This window comes from Artemia sp. Qi Xiang Cuo, chromosome 14, assembly GCF_049724085.1.
Source record: "Artemia sp. Qi Xiang Cuo chromosome 14, ASM4972408v1, whole genome shotgun sequence".
Classification (NCBI taxonomy): domain Eukaryota; kingdom Metazoa; phylum Arthropoda; class Branchiopoda; order Anostraca; family Artemiidae; genus Artemia; species Artemia sp. Qi Xiang Cuo.
Genome location: NC_142807.1, coordinates 25,061,242 through 25,077,822, shown reverse-complemented (window position 1 = coordinate 25,077,822; position 16,581 = coordinate 25,061,242). Strand labels below are relative to the sequence as shown.

At 37.6% G+C, this 16,581-nt stretch overlaps 1 protein-coding gene across 3 annotated transcripts in view; it reads left to right on the top strand.

Moving 5' to 3' along the window:
• The window catches only part of LOC148944301 (uncharacterized), a 149,441-nt gene extending 133,162 nt beyond the window's left edge, over positions 1–16,279 (top strand). For all 3 annotated transcript variants that reach the window (XM_089099777.1, XM_089099778.1, XM_089099779.1), the window contains 2 exons: positions 8,220–8,316; positions 14,009–16,279. In XM_089099777.1, the coding sequence (XP_088955903.1) occupies positions 8,220–8,316; positions 14,009–15,220 (1,309 nt within the window). In that variant the 3' untranslated portion in view covers positions 15,221–16,279. The remainder of the gene's footprint in view (positions 1–8,219; positions 8,317–14,008) is intronic.
• The last annotated feature ends 302 nt before the right edge of the window (positions 16,280–16,581 follow it).

Below are 16,581 nucleotides of genomic sequence, written 5' to 3'. Positions count from 1 at the left end.
AGCTCTTTTCGAAGTTTCTAAGACAACAAATGGCCATCTCAAAATTTCTATCAGATGCATTTCGGAAAATACGAGGCATGGGGGGGGGTATCTCTGATCACTCTCAATCTTAAAAAGGGAACTAGAACATCTGATTCCCAATCCAATGAGCCCATTCCAAAGTTTTTACGATAACTCTTTCTGTATATACCTTATATGCCCCCTGGGCATAACTTATAACCCTTGCCCTGAGGGTTGTGGGGGGTTAACAATCTCAAAGACATAATAGCTGGACCTTTAAATTACGTTGAACAAAATGGCTATCTCAAAATTTTGATTGATTGCGTTTGGGGAAATGGTGGGCGTGGGAGGGGGGGGGGGTTGTCTTCCAATCCCTTTCGACTGTTAAAAAGGACATTAGCCGTTTCAAATTCGAATCAAATGTACCCTTTTCGAAGTTTCTACGACAAGTTTTTCGATACGAAGTGCCCTAAAAAAAAAAAAAAATAATAATAATACATCGTACCCACATCACTCTTTACTTAGGCAGGGCTATTGCGCTGCCTATGAAAAAAAGGTACAAAACGATGGTCTTAAGCTCTGGTTACGATTTTCCTGGTTGATGTTCTGCAGGATAGCACATGTTACTAAAAATCTGCCTTCAGGATTTGTCTCCCTTGAGATAACAAGGCAATTGTTTAGTCAAATTTTTGTTATGCCAATTTGACAATTTTGTTTCTCGTTGACCAACTATCTCGGTTCTGTATATGTGAAACCTCTTGACTAGAAGCCCAAAACCATTTTATTGTTCTCCTAGCTGAGTTTATGCTGTAGTTAAATATTCTTTGCTTAGAATGTAGTGTTTTGTCAGAATAGGCTCTCATTAGAATTTATCTTAGCCTAAAGGCTTCATCACCAATTATTTTGTAGTGAAACACCATGTTTAAACCTTTTCATAATTTAGTCTGAGAAAACTATGTGCTTTTATTTTCAAGGGCTTCTCCGGAGCTGAGTTTTTTTTTGTTTTTTACATAATTTACCTCTATAGTGATAGTGAATTTATAATTATAATCCTAGATTGGCACTAAAAGAAGCCTGTAGAATAGAATTTTTATACATTTAGTAGTGATATCCGTTTTTGTCCGGTCACTGTATCCTTATGTCCTCTTTACCTAAAACACAATTAGGTCTTCTGAATCTTACGAGAAAATCTTCTTTAATTGTTTTCATTATAGTTCTTGAAGAAGGTTGCAATTCAGTTGGTTACAGGCTATTGTAAAGATTCGTCTAGGTTTTATTTATGATTTAACTAATTGTTGAAATAGTTATGCAGGTACCTCGGAAACCAATCCAAGCCTTAATTTATTTTAAGCAAGAAGGGACCAGGCTAGCTACCGAAAATTTATCCTGCAACACCATTTTGCACAGCAGGTTGATCTGTCCAAAGAAAGACAAGATTTCTGGAGCGAAAATAGGCGTTTAATCGAGTGGAATCTTTTCCTTTTTCATTTTGATTCTCATACACTGTAGAAAGCATCAAAATTTTGTCCTCAGAGCTGCGAAAATCTTCAAAGTTCCACAGCTTCCACACCGTATCAAAAAATTGCCTGTATCATAGGCAGCGCGCTAGCGCTGCCTAAGTAAAGAACGATGTGGGCACAATGTGTTTTTTCTTCACCCGGGCACTTCGTATCGAAGGAGTTGTCGTAGAAACTTCAAAAAGGGCTCATTCGATTGAAAATTGGAGTGGCTAGTGTCCTTTTTAATAGTCGAAAGTGATTGGAGGGCAACTAGCCCCCCCCACCCACACGCCCATCATTCCCCGAAACACATCCAATCAAAATTTTTAGATTGCTATTTTGTTCAGCGTAGTTGATTTCCAGATAGAAAATATGTTTTTTTAGGAGGACACTCCCCCACAACCCTCGGGGCAAGGGTTTTAAGTTATGCCCTGGGGGCATATAAGGTTTGTAAACAAGGTGTTGTCGAAGAAAGTTCAAAACATGCTCATTTGATTGGAAATTCGAAGGGTTAATACCACTTTTAATATTTAAATGAGTTTAGACGACAACAAGCCCCCCACGCCCATATTTTCCCCAAACCGATCCATTAAAATTTTGAGATAGCCATTTTGCTAACCGTAGTTGATTTCCAGATAGAAAATATGTTTTTGAGGAGGACACTCCACCACAACCATCGGGGCAAGGGTTTTAAGTTATGCCCTGGGGGCATATAAGGTTTTTATAGAAGGCGTTGTCGTAGAAACTTCAAAAAAGGCTCATTCGATTGGAAATTCAAAGGGCTAGTGCCCGTTTTAATAGTCGAAAGTGATTGGAGGGCCCCTCGCCCCCACCCCCGCGCCCCTCAGTCCCCCAACCACAACAAATCAAAAATTTTGATATAGCCATTTTGTTCAGCGTAGTTGATTTCTAGATAGAAAATATGTTTTTGAGGAGGACACTCCCCTACAACCCTCAGGGCAAGGGTTTTAAGTTATGCCCTGGGGGCATATAAGGTTTTTATTGAAGGCATTGTCGTAGAAACTTCAAGAAAGGCTCATTCGATGAGAAATTCAAAGGGCTACTGCCCTTTTTAATAGTCGAAAGTGATTGAAGGGCATCTAGCCCCCCCCCCCACGCCCATTATTCCCCCAAACACATCCAATCAAAATTGTGAGATAGCAATTTTGTTCAGCATAGTTGTTTTCCAGATTGAAAATATGTTTTTGAGGAGGACACTCCCCCACAACCCTCTGGGCAAGGGTTTTAAGTTATGGCCTGGGGGCATATAGGGTTTTTATAGAAGGCGTTGTCATAGACACTTCAAAGAAGGCTCATTTGATTGGAAATTCAAAGGGCTAGTGCCCATTTTAATAGTTGAAAGTGATTGGACGGTAAATAACCCTCCTCTCACGCCCACCTTTTCATAGGCAGTGCGCTAGCGCTGAATTTCGATTGGAAATTCAAAGGGCTTGTTCCCTTCTTAATATTCGGAAGTGATTGGAGGGGAACTAGCCCCTCCCCCACGCCCATAATTCTCCCGAACACATCCAATTAAAATTTTGAGATAGCATTTTGTTCAGCGTAGTTGATTTCCAGATAGAAAATATGTTTTTGAGGAGGACACTCCACAACAAACCTCAGGGCAAGGGTTTTAAGTTATTTCATGGGGTAGATAAGGTTTTTATAGAAGGCGTTGTCATAGAAACTTCATAAGGGGCTCATTTGATTGGAAATTCAAAGGGCTAGTGCCCATTTTAATAGTTGAAAGTGATTGGACGGTAACTAACCCCCCTCTCACGCCCACCTTTTCATAGGCAGTGCGCTAGCGCTGCCTAAGTAAAGAACGATGTGGGCACAATGTGTTGTTTTCTGGGTTTTTTTTTCTCCATACCCGGGTACTTCGTATCGAAGGAGTCATCGTAGAAACTTCGAAAAGGGTTCACTCGATTGGAAATTGGAGTGGCTAGTGTCCTTTTTAATAGTCGAAAGTGATTGGAGGGCAACTATTCCCCCCACGCCCATCATTCCCCCAAACACATCCAATCAAAATTTTGAGATAGCCATTTTGTTCAGCGAGTTGATTTCCAGATGGAAAATATGTTTTTGAGGAAGACACTCCCCCACAACCCTCAGAGCAACGGTTTTAAGTTATGCCATGGGGGATATAAGGTTTTATAGAAGGTGTTGTCGTAGAAACTTCAAAACAGGCTCATTCGATTGGAAATTCAAAGGGCTAGTACCCTTTTTAATAGTCGAAAAGTGATTGGTGGGCAACTAGCCCCCCCCCCTCCCACGCCCATGATTCCCCCAAATACATCCAATCAAAATTTTGAGATAGCCATTTTGTTCAGCGTAGTTGATTTACAGATAGAAAATATGTTTTTGAGGAGTATGCTCCACCACAGCCCTCAGGGCAAGGGCACTTCGTATCGAAGGAGTCATCGGAGAAACTTCAAAAAGGGTTCACTCGATTGAAAATTGGAGTGGCTAGTGTCCTTTTTAATAGTCGAAAGTGATTGGAGGGCAACTATGCCCTCCCCCCCGCCCATCGTTCCCCCAAACACATCCAATCAAAATTTTGAGATAGCCATTTTGTTCAGCGTAGTTGATTTCCAGATAGAAAGTATGTTTTTGAGGAGGACACTCCCCCACAACCCTCAGGGCAAGGCTTTTAATTTATGCCCTGGTGGTATATAACGTTTTTATAGAAGGTGTTGTCGTAGAAACTTCAAAACAGGCTCATTCAATTTGAAATTCAGAGGGCTAGTTCCCTTCTTCATAGTCAAAAGTGATTGGAGGGGAACTAGCCCCTCCCCGACGCCCATCATTCTCCCAAACGCATCCACTTAAAATTTTGAGATAGCCATTTTGTTCGGCATAGTTAATTTCCAGATAGAAAATACGTTTTTGAGGAGGACACTCCCCAACAACCCTCAGGGCAAGGGTTTTAAGTTATATAATGGGGTATATAAGGTTTTTATAGAAGGCGTTGTCATAGAAACTTCATAAGAAACTCATTTGATTGGAAACTCAAAGGGCTAGTGCCCTTTTTATAGTTGAAAGTGATTGGAGGGCAACTAGCCCCCCCCCCCCACGTCCATCATTCACCCAAACACATCCAATCAAAATTTTGAGATAGCCATTTTGTTCAGCGTGGTTTATTTCCAGATAGAAAATATGTTTTTGAGGAGGACACTCCCCTACAACCCTCAGGGCAAAGGTTTTATGTTATGCCCAGGGGGCATATAATGTTTTTATAGAAGGCGTTGTCGTAGTAACTTCAAAAAAAAGCTCATTCGATTGGAAATTCAACGGACTTGTGCGCTTTTTAATAGTCGAAAGTGATTGGAGGGCCACTAGCCCCCCCACCCCCAGCATTCCCCCATACACATCCAATAAAAATTTGGAGATAGCCATTTTGTTCAGCGTAGTTGATTTACAGATAGTAAATATGTTTTTGAGGAGTATACTCCGCCAAAGCCCTCAGGGCAAGGGTTTTAAGTTTTGCCCTGGGGGCATATAACGTTTTTCTAGAAGACGTTGTCGCAGAAACTTCAGAAAAGGGCTCATTCGATTTGAAATTCAAAGGGCTAGTGCCCTTTTTAATAGTCGAAAGTGATTAGTAATATTTTTTGTTGTTGTTGTTGTTTAGACCAGGGCACTTCGTATCGAAGGAGTTGTCGTTGGAACTTCGAAAGAGGTTCATTCGATGGAAAATAGAAAGGGCTGATGCCCTTTTTAATAGTCGAAAGTGATTAGAGGGCTACTAATCCCCCCTCCACTCCCACCCTCCCATTTGCCCATTATGTTTATAAACTAAATGTTGCCTCAAGATCAAATCAAAATGCACGGTGATAATGCTAATTCCCAATAAGACATCTCAGCAGTAGCCCAAGAACGACTTAGGGTATTATGTTCAAACTTTCGAGGCTACTTCTGCTTTTGAAATTTAACCAAATCAAAATAGCGTAAGTATATCCAAGCTATCAAAGAAAGTAAACAAAATTTTTTTGCGAATGGTATCAAGTTTTCCATTTCAGGTCAACTAGAGGAGGTATGAAACTAAGTTAAACAGAACCATTTGTGTCCAGATTTTTAAAATGGTGTATGTTTTTAAAAATTGCTGAAAATTTTTCTCCAGCATACAAATAGTAAGCCGAACTATAAATTATTAAAAAACGAAAAGATTTAACGTATCATTTTCTTTTTCCCTGAAAAGACTATGTCAATATAAAATGAACAGAAATTAATTAAAAAACTTTTTCCACAAAATTAGTTTTTCAAAGAAAAGTAAAGAACTGCATTAAACAAAAAATGAACAAAAATAAAACGAAATAATCTACAAAGCTCGAAACTACCACAAATCAGCATCGATAAATAAATGAAACCCAAAACGAACAGAAATTAAAATAAATAACCGAGTCAAACTCAAAACGAGCAGAAATTAACATTGGGCGCAAAACCCCTATGCCTTGCCAAGGCCAGAACAAAATTTGCACTTTGCTGAAAAAAATACAAATGTTTTTACTTTTATAACTTTAATAAGTCAAATAATTTTAACATTTTGATTACTAAATATCATTATATGTATATTAAACTGACAATGCACATTCATTTGTATTTTTTTTAGTAAAGTGCAAATTTTGTTCTGGCCTTGGAAAGGCATAGGGGTTTTGCGCCCAACTTATGTTAATTTCTGCTCGTTTTGAGTTTGACTCGATTATTTATTGTAATTTCTGTTCGTTTTATTATTATTATTGTTATTATTTTATTACCCATTATTAAACATACAAAATGTTGTAAATGGAGTAAAAGAAAAAAAAAAAGTAACATCAAATAACAACAAAATATCCGAAGAAAACTCAACTACAGAAAAACAAGATTAAGAACATTCCTACGACAAACAAAAAAGACAAATTTAAGTTATTGCAACATATAATGAAGAGAGGCTTGGTTCAAACGCCTTTGCAAATCGAACACGGCGATTCAGTACAGCTATAAGCGGGTCGGCTATACCATACTTCAGAGATATATTCGAATTAATCATCCAAACTGGAAGACGAAGCAGATACTTGCCATATCTGTAGAAAATAGACCGAATATTGCGGCGATCAGACGAAGTAAATATTTTCCAAAACGGAGATAGGGTTAGCACATGTGGCAAAACAAAAGCATTATTCACCCTTGCAAGTAGGAAACGGTTAAAGTGGCACTTCATTGAAACGAGAATTCCATAAGCTCTGGGTGTCTTTACAGCGAACAATGAAACAAGGCAATCGTGGGTTTCTTTAAGATCGCTACAAATTGGAAGGCCGAGGTACATAATCTTAGACGAAGACTTAATCGTATAAATTCCGAAAATATCATCAACTGGTACACTATCTTTAACGCGGCTATTAAATACGAAAACTTCACTCTTCTGGGGATTGAAAGAAATACCTATGTTACCATACTCCTTGCTCAAAACACGGAAAGTCTCTTCGATTTTGCTCGTTTTGGGTTTCATTTATTTATCGATGCTGATTGTGGTAGTTTCGAGCTTGGTAGATTATTTTATTTTTGCTCATTTTTTGTTTAATGGAGTTCTTTACTTTTCTTGGAAAAACTTATTTTGTGGAAAAAAGTTTTTTTTAATTAATAACCGTAAGAGATTATTGTTTATTGTGTTAAAGCCATATGAGCGTAATAATATTAAAAGATCACCGAAATTCAAGAAACACAACTTAACATAGGGAATTCAACGTAAGGTTTTACGTGACAATGTGAAAGTTCTATAAAACTAATTCATTACGTTTGTAATTAGCGACTTAATCAACTTTTAGATGAGGGAAAGAGCATTCTTTGGATTTGTTTATTTAATTTGTTTACGTGTGTTTCACTTCAGTAATCACTAGTATTGTTGAAATTTAAATACCCATCATCTTCGACAGTTTCTACCTTCCATTAAAAACTTGTTAATAAGCCGTCTGCCTGCGGTGTATGATGGTGTTTAAACATATGTCTAATATCATATCTCTAGTCCCCCCCCCCCACTGCTTGTCATTTGTCCATAGTATCACTGACTGAGAAACATCGAAAATAATTAGCACTTTAGTTATGTATACCCCTCTCCGCCCAAGGACAAATCCTCTAATATCTCCTATCTCCCCTCCATCTCCAAGGGGGGTCTTATCTTTTTTTAAACATATTTGATATTATACCAAATTAAAACAGAAGAAATGGGACCACTGAGAATGTTTATCCTAGGACCGTCTCGCAGGGGAATCCAGGCCTGTCTAGGGGCGACGTGCCACAAAAACAAAGTTCGAGGTAATTTTTTAGCTACTGAAAGCATTAGTTGCTGAAAGACACAGTGCCTCTTTGTTGCTTATTTTGTTATTGTTTTATGACAATTTTATTGTCTTTTGATTTTGATTTAAATATATCCTTTTTTCTTTTTATTTCCATGCTTTTACTCTGGGACTGAAGATTTTTTTTTGACAGCCTTCTTCGTGGAAGTAATAATTTTGTTACTATTCGCCTAATATCTTTGCAGCATATGCCTATATATGCTATGTATATATAGCACATACATACTAAGCAAGATATTAACGTTTTGACATAATTATTCTTGGCAAATTATAACTTGCTTCTTCTTTTGTGGGCAGCCCTGATGAGTCTAAAGTGACCGTGCCTAGATATTGATGTCTAGCTAAGCACACATGAGAACGTTTCTTAATAAATTTTGTTTTGTTCCAGGGACTTGAACCAGCATCATATTCTACATGGAGTTAAACCCAACGGTGAATTGACAATCAGTCTCGCAACACCGACAGTGGATCAGCAAAAAAGCGCGGTGAGGCTCTTTTGACTTACCAACACGAAGTCGTCTAAGAATATTTAGTCACGTAAGAAGGAACTAGTATCCCAGACTAACAACTATTACCAGATTTTTAACTATTTTAAAATTTAACAAAACTAACAAATTAGTTGGTTTCGATTTAGCTTCAAAATCTGCACTTGGTGTTTGTAAAGCTAGTTCCTGGGTGATAACAGAAAATTTTAGGACTTACCGTATGTTTAAGCGCCACATGGAAAGCAGAGGCTTAATCCAAGAATCATTCAGATTGGGCAAAGGTAGTTTCGAATTTGTGTGCTTCTTGAATCAGAGTTCAGTCAGATAATCAGCCAGAATCATATAGCCTGAGCAAATTCAGTTTTTATTTCGATCTGCTCTGTACCTCTATCGGGATATGAGCTGCAATCATCGTCGTAGAGGCAGCTATAGGGTGTGAGATTAGGTCGTACCTTGATTAACATTACGAACCTACCTGCTGAACGTCTCTCAATAGATCAATCAATAATACGAGTATTATGCTGTGTTTTCTTTCTTTCTTTTTTTGCTATAATAATTATTTTCTCAAATATTAGAGTATTTTTTGATCGGCTTAAAGATCCTTAACGCAGAAGTCGTGAAAAGGTCCCTAAGTGCCTAAAAGTCCCTAAGATTCCAGAAGTCCCCAAAATGGCCCCTAAAACAAGTCCCTATGGTCCCTATTTCTGTCACAAGAGAATCATTGATGAAATAGTATATTTTCTATTTCATTATAATAGTGTATAATAGTAATCGCTGATGAATCATTGATGAATAGTCTTATGAACATTAGGTGGCCGGTGTTTACACCCCAGGCGACTAACCCCCCCCCCCCCACGGAAAATACCCCCATGGAAAATACCACCCTGTGGAAAATACCCCTCTCCGGAAAATACCCCCTGTGGAAAATAACGCTTTCCAAATTTGAGAATTTTATTTGAGTTTAATATTTTTAATTTCTTTTGGGGGAAAGAGTTTTGGCACTTGTATATTATGCGCCACTCATTCAAGTTTATGCTGTGTAAAACTTGAGAACAAACCGGTTTCTTTGTTAGTTTTTTCAGCTTAGCGAGAGACAAGAAACAGAATATATGGCATATATATAATTTGGGCTATATATTTGCACATAAAGGGGGGGGGGGGTAAAGTATTTAGACAGTTTGAAATCAGAAAACGATTCTTTCTAGGTATATGGCCACTAAATATTACAGAAGAATAGCGAGGTATCTGGGAATTTTGTTAACTAGAAAAAAAAATCCAAGTATAAAGTAAATGTAACGTTTCATTTCAGTGTTTTTTTTTTCCAATTGTTAAGTGGTTTTTTAGTTAAACATCTAGAACCTAAACATTATGCCTTTACTAGCATAAGAAGAAAGGTAAGTAATTCAATGATCTACTTCTGTTTTTTTTTTATATAATAAATAATTGAGACAAAAACTTTGGAAAGTAGTGAAAAAATTGTGTCATGTTTATTAAAAGTGATAGTCATTAAGGGTAGATTGTCACTAGTGAAAAATCACTAGGGGTGGCAACCCTGAACGAAAAGGAATTTTTGGGGAACCGATTTTTTTTCGAGAAGACAGATTTATTGAAAAATTCCCAAAAATTCGGGGATTAGTCAAAGCCCTGGTATTTTCAGACAAAATCAGCCAAAAAATTTCACTAGGTCGAGAAAACTGCCAAGTAGCATTGCTACTACGCTACCCCACTTTTTGCATGACCCCCTCCCCCCCCGCAATGTGCAAATATGTAGCCCAAATTTTATAAGTCCAATGCATTCTATCACCCGTCCCTTGTCTTTGTATACTGTGAAACCAGTTTTGAGAGATCTAACCTAAGCGTAATTCTTTAGTGTTTCACTTAATCAGCAAGTGCAATTAAATACTTACCATTTGATAATAATTTTATTTTTTGAAGTCAGACAATACAGAAGTCTCTGGTCATCACGACCAAATTAAAAAAACAATTTAAAAATCTTTTGAAAACTACTGAATTTAAATAAGGTTGTTACCATCATTCTAGCATAAAACCATGCACTTGTAAACTGAACCAGCTGTGACAGAATAAATATCCAGAAAAGCTCATGGGAAATATGTAATTTGGGTTATATGCTTGAGTGTTAGGGAGGGGAAGTCAGGTAAAGAAAAGTTCCAAAGCTGCTGCCTGCCAGTAGCATAATTCAATGGACTTCCAGAAGCTACCGACACTTTAAGCAGAATAACTTGTGTTCTGACAGCCTTTCTTTGAGCAAATATTATTTTTATATGTAAAAATGGCATTTTCAGATAAAATCTGCCAACAAATTTGAAAACTGCGAAGTAGCATTTCTACTTCGATACCTTACATTTTGCACTGCGGCCCAATAGTAATAATGACATCACCACCCTTTACAAGAGCCTCGTTCGATTTACTTTACTAGTTAACTCATAAGACATATAAGTAGATTTTGCCGTTTTATTTGTAATTATTAGTTAACTTTTTACGTTTTATTTGACAAACGGATTTTTAGTTGACTAAAAAGCTAACAATGACACTACTATTAAGGATTCTATTAATATAATACTATTAAGAATTATCTTTAGGCGTCGCGGAGGGTGAGGAGGTGAAGCCACTTAGTCAATTAAGTTTAACGAGTAAGATGGAAAAAGAAGCTCTACGGCTATAAAATCGTATTTAAAAAAAAAAAAAAACAACGTGTCATTCACGTAACACTAGCACAGCCACTTACCAGCAATTCGCCACTAAACTATTACCTCAGGAGTCGGCGCATCACTTTTCACACGATTTGATACCCCAGAGACACGTATGAGCTATTCAGAACACATGCACAAGAAAAAAAACATTTGAACGTCGGTTAAAATTTCTGGAAACGCCAAAACTGCCCAAGTGGTCCTTGAGAAAATTTTTCAACATAATGTTGAAACAAAAAAGTGTTTTTCGGTTGCTGATTGCTAAGTTAGTGTTATTCTATTTTATAAGACTCGGTAGGGGAAAATCCAAATATTTGACCTGGGGGTTTGAAATCATGAAAGGGGAAAGTAAATTGTGGGAAAAAGAACTACAGGTCCGGATATCTACTTTAAAGATGCCTGAAACTGTATGCCATACAGGTAACAGCAAACCCAGGTTTTTCAGTAGCTTAAAGACTTGGTCAGTATTGGACTGCTCGAAAAACTGCTATGGTAAAAAGAATGGGACTGCTCGAGCAGCTGCTGTGGTAAAAAGAACGCAGCACAGTAGACTGTTAGCACTATCCCGAATTCGGTACTTATAGATTTGTATATTAATCATTCTGTGAGTTTCTATTTGTCCAAGAAGTGATGAAAAAGAAGCAAAAAAGCAAATTAGCCAATCATGAAACTGTAAGCAGTTGCTGTCGGCAGTTTTGTGATGACAATCGAAACGTTGTCAAAGCAAAACTGGATCAGGTATTCCTTTCTTGTTAATGACTGTAGCCAAGGCCAAGGGTGTTTTTACACATGTGAAAAAAAATTGGAAGATTACGAAGATAAGTCTGCGAACGAAGATTAGAATTTGGAAGCTACAGGGGTTAAGTATAGTTCTGGAGCGCGGGTGCTCCAAGAAACGGAGGAGGACGTGCTATATGTTTGCCTGATAAATTGACTACGGATTGTTTTGGGTACCAGACTGACTGACCGCATCTCAAACAATAAGCTGCATGAAAAATATGGTTCAATACCGCTTTCTGTGACTATAGTGAGAGAAAGGATGAGATGGCTGGGACACGTTCTGCGGATTGTTCTTGTCTGCCAACCGTCTAAGACCAAACCAACAGCAGGTCGTCCACGAATGGGACAGGAGGATGTCACAAGGAATGATCTGAGGGAAATGGGATCTTCTTGGATGGTATAAAGAGGGAGGCTTTAAACTGATTGGGATGGAGGAGAAGGAGCGAGTGCAGCTGTTTTAGCCTCAGGCGGCTTGATGCTGCAGTGAGTTGTTGGTAGTAGTAGTAATAATAAATTTCAACATCAAGATTAATCTATATCATATTTACCATTTCTAAATTACCTTCAAAAGGTGATTCTTCCTCACTTGAAGTTTTTTTTTTTTAAAAGCACGTTTTTGAATTTTCGGTTGCAATGGACTAGAGATCGTCCTACCTATACTAGGTTGTGCTAAATGCCGCAACCATGGTTGCAATTATAAATTGTTGAAAATAAAATTAATGGAAGACAAACCAATTATGTTAGTGGACGCAATAGAGTATGATTTTAGTTGACTATTATAGAGGAAAACGCCCATCAGAAATAATGTAGTCAATCATGAAACAGATTTCTGTTTCAGAAAGGCAGGGCGAAGCCAAGATTTTGAGTTTTGAGGGGGGATATAAAGATTATGGTGACAAAATTGTCCAGTTTGCTGACAAATGTGGACAAATAAGCTAAATTAACGCCAAAGACGCCTGAAATTCCAAGGCGTTGGCTATGCATTCCGACGTCTTGCAACTTTGGGGGGAGTCCACCCCTTAGCTGCGCCACAGCGGAAAGGTACCTTGTAATAAGTTTCATAGCTCTCATTGTGTCTTTACTCAAATCTCTAGGAAAACTTTTGTCTTTTTATCTTGCGCATTCGGATTCTCTACAGGGGAGAAAAAACAGCTTGGCTTGATTTATTGTTTTTTCAACTGCCACATGATGACACAGACTATGTTTCAAACAGTAAAGTCTACGGAAAAAGCGGTTCGATCCCTCTATCCAGGACTACGAGGAAAAAAAAGCTTAGGTGCTTGGGTAATACTTATGGATAACAATTAGTCAACAATTGTGCTTTTTGGCAATTCAGCTGGAACCAAACGAAAATCAGGACTTACTAGAACGGGCTTGAAACAGATCATAAAAAAGGACTGAAAGAATTTGGAAGCTCATAAGAAGAAGTAAAGAGTGAAGATCCGAATTGAGTAGAGGAGGAGAGAGTGCAGTTACGAGGACTAATGATCGTTTTGAGCTCAGATGAGTTGTTTGTTGCAGGATAATATTGTTACTGTGTAAAATATATCCTAAAATGAGCCATTCCTGAGGGTATGAACTCGGGTTTGTTTTTTATAGTTTCATTTCAGTGTTGAAATACTCCATTGCTTGTAGTGAATTCTAAATATAATAACGACTTTTCTCCATCTGTAAAATTAAGTGAGTTGAGGGATGGTTTTATAGCTTGACCCTTTGTTTCTTGTGTCTCTTACCCTATTGTCAAGCAAATACATCAGGGATTTTGTTGCATGTGTAAGATTTGACACCGACAAAAGCGAGAGGGTTTAAATTTCCTGTGGATAGAATACGTTTGATTAATGACTTGGCTATTTCGTCTAAATTGCATTATTCGGCAATTGACGAGGTGCGCTTACTCTTATGTTTTTATTTAATCTTTTATTTCCTACTTTTTTTTTTCTATGCATGTGTTTTTGACTGAATTGAACGATTTTTATGCCGTCATATGTATCATTGAAGTAAAACAATGAGGTTGAAGAAGTTTTGCTGTATGCAGAAAAATGACATTTTGCCAGGAAAAACCTAGTATGGCCATAGCGGTTTAAAAACTTACTTTTGTGTTTCATCGGCTGGAGTTCCCATGTGTTTTTTCTTATATTGGGCCTTGGTACAGTTATTTTTTCCCAAGATATTTAATCTAATTAAAGTTTCCATCTTTTTTTCAGATTCGTAAACAAGAAAACATTCAGATGAATCCTGAATTATCGGACAAACCAGATAATCCACCTCAAATAAATGTACTGCAATGTCAGGAGTCAGAAAATAGCTATGGAAACGCAGATAGTTTTGATAGCCATCAAAAAGATGACATCGGTGAGGCATACGATATTGACATTGACCCACTATCGTTGCCAATTCTTTCTGATTCTGTGACATCACAGCTTTCTGAAATCCCTCTAGTCTGGGTGTCCAAGGACTCAAGGTTTTTTAAGCTGTTTAAATGTCGTCATTGTCCATTTGTCGAGTCAGAGCTCGAAATTATTGAGAATCATGAAGCACAGCATTTCATAAGTGACGATTCGAAATTCAAGTGCAGCATTTGCAATTTAACGTGCAGTGACGTTTTCAGTCATTTAATACATACAGAGCTACATAGTTATTCGTCCACGCGTATTCATGCATTTGTTGAGCCACAAGTTTTTTCCTCAGTCCAGCAAGATCGTATTTGTGAAGCTGTTATAGCAAATGGACCTAGTCCTAGCCAAGTAAATGATGTTTCCTTAGATCCAGAAAGTGAGGAAAACAAAACTAGTGATGGACCTTCCTCTGTTACTGAGCTAGAGAAATACTGGTGGCAACTTGTAAAGAATTCAATAGAAGACGATGATAGGGTTGAAGAGCCTTCTGTAATCCGCTTACTTAGCAATAAAAAATCAGATTCTGTGATATCAGAATTATCCGCTTTAAGAAAAGAGTTGTCAGATGTAAAACAACAAAAACACTTTCCTATTTCGGGTTTAGACCTGCGTAAACATTTATCTGGTCATAATGAAATTATTGATGGCAGATGTAACACGCCGTCTTCATTTGGGGCCTTAGAGGGGACTAAAGATCCATGGCTTAAAGGTAATCCCTGGTATATCTACCCTACTTGTAAGAAAAATGGAAAAACTAAGGAAAGACGGTATAAATGTCCCAAGTGTCCTTCAGCTTTTGATAAACTTGATCAGTACAAAGTTCATATTCAACTCCATGGTTCCCAGCAGAAGTACAAGTGCACTGATTGTGACTATAGTGTCAAGTATTATGCAAATTACTTGCAACATATAAAGAAACACGAAAATCATAAACAATTGCTTACAGAAAGAGAACAAACTTTATCTGAAGGTGCTGAAGCACTGGGAGAAGATTTTAATTGTAATAAAACAAACGTCTGATGAAAAGTCTGAAGAGCGATCCAGCTCTAATCATCCACTAGTTACTTATACCCACATGCTTTACTTTACTGCTGATGCAAGTTGAAACTTTAATGTATAGCTTAAGTTTTTTTTCTTCTTCGTTATTGTACTTTTATTTTGATACTGAATAGGCTGAACTTTTAAGATTTTTATTTCTCGTTCCTGTCTGTAAGCTTTGTTTGAAAAACATCATCGAAGCTGAAGCTTTTCTTTTCGTTGAATAGTGTCGTTCGATTATATTTCGGTAAGCATGGCGTCCAATAGCCTCTTATCTCAATAAAACTTAAAAGGCCTTCATTGAGCCTTCAAGGCTCACGGATCAAGACTCGATTCTATGTACCGCCAAACATGCCTAAATTAAGGTCAGTGTTGTAAAATCTGACTTCTCCTTTTTGGAGTGACCCAACGTAGAGGAAGATGATCAGATATAAAATAGTCCTTTAGATCTAGCCCTAGACTTGTTTTCTTTAATTGTATTAGCTGTTGTAGTTCTCTCTTCTTCATAAGTGTTTCTTTCGTTGATTGATTCAGTTGAGTGATAGCTAGTCTTGAGTCTAGTTAGTGTTGTGTTATAGAGTAATTAGAATACATTAGGTGGAAAGTATGGTAGAAGGTTTTGCTTGGTGATTCAGCTAAGCTTCGTATTTCTAAAGGGGTGCTAGACATTGTATAGAGCAGGGTGCAGGAATTTCCTTGGATTTGGGTTCGTAATCGTAAAAAAACAATAGAGGGGCCATCGTGGGAAAATTAGAGGATGATTTTAAGAAAATGCGTGATTTCTGCGAAAAAAAAAATGGCTAACCCTTGTGTTTTATTAAATCAATTGCACATCAATGATGTCTATTGGGTTTGAACTCACCCAGTTTTGCACATTTCGGATGGCTCCTGAGCCCCCGAATTTTCTACCTAAATGACTACTCATGTTGCTGGCTCTTTATTCTTCTTCTTTTATGTATATGTTACTGGGAATGTCCGCAATTTGGCGAATGTCGACATTCACCGGTGAATGTCCAAAATATCTTTTTTTCTCCTTGGATTTAGTCAGCGTTGCCGGCCAAAGTTTTCAATTTAATGCAAGGTTTGATGATGACAGGTTAGGTTAGATTAGATTAGGTTTGGTTAGGTCAGGTTAGCTTGCCTAAGACTAAAAAAGCTGACTCGCAAAGCTAATTGAGTCCAAGCAGAGGAAAGGAATTTCGAACATTCACCAGTGAATGTCGACATTAACAAGATTTTGGATATTGACGGTAATATAAACATATGCGCGATGCCTATGAATCGAGATAGTAAAGTTTTTGCCTAAGCCAGTACCTTTTGGATTCGTCAAAATATGTCTAAAA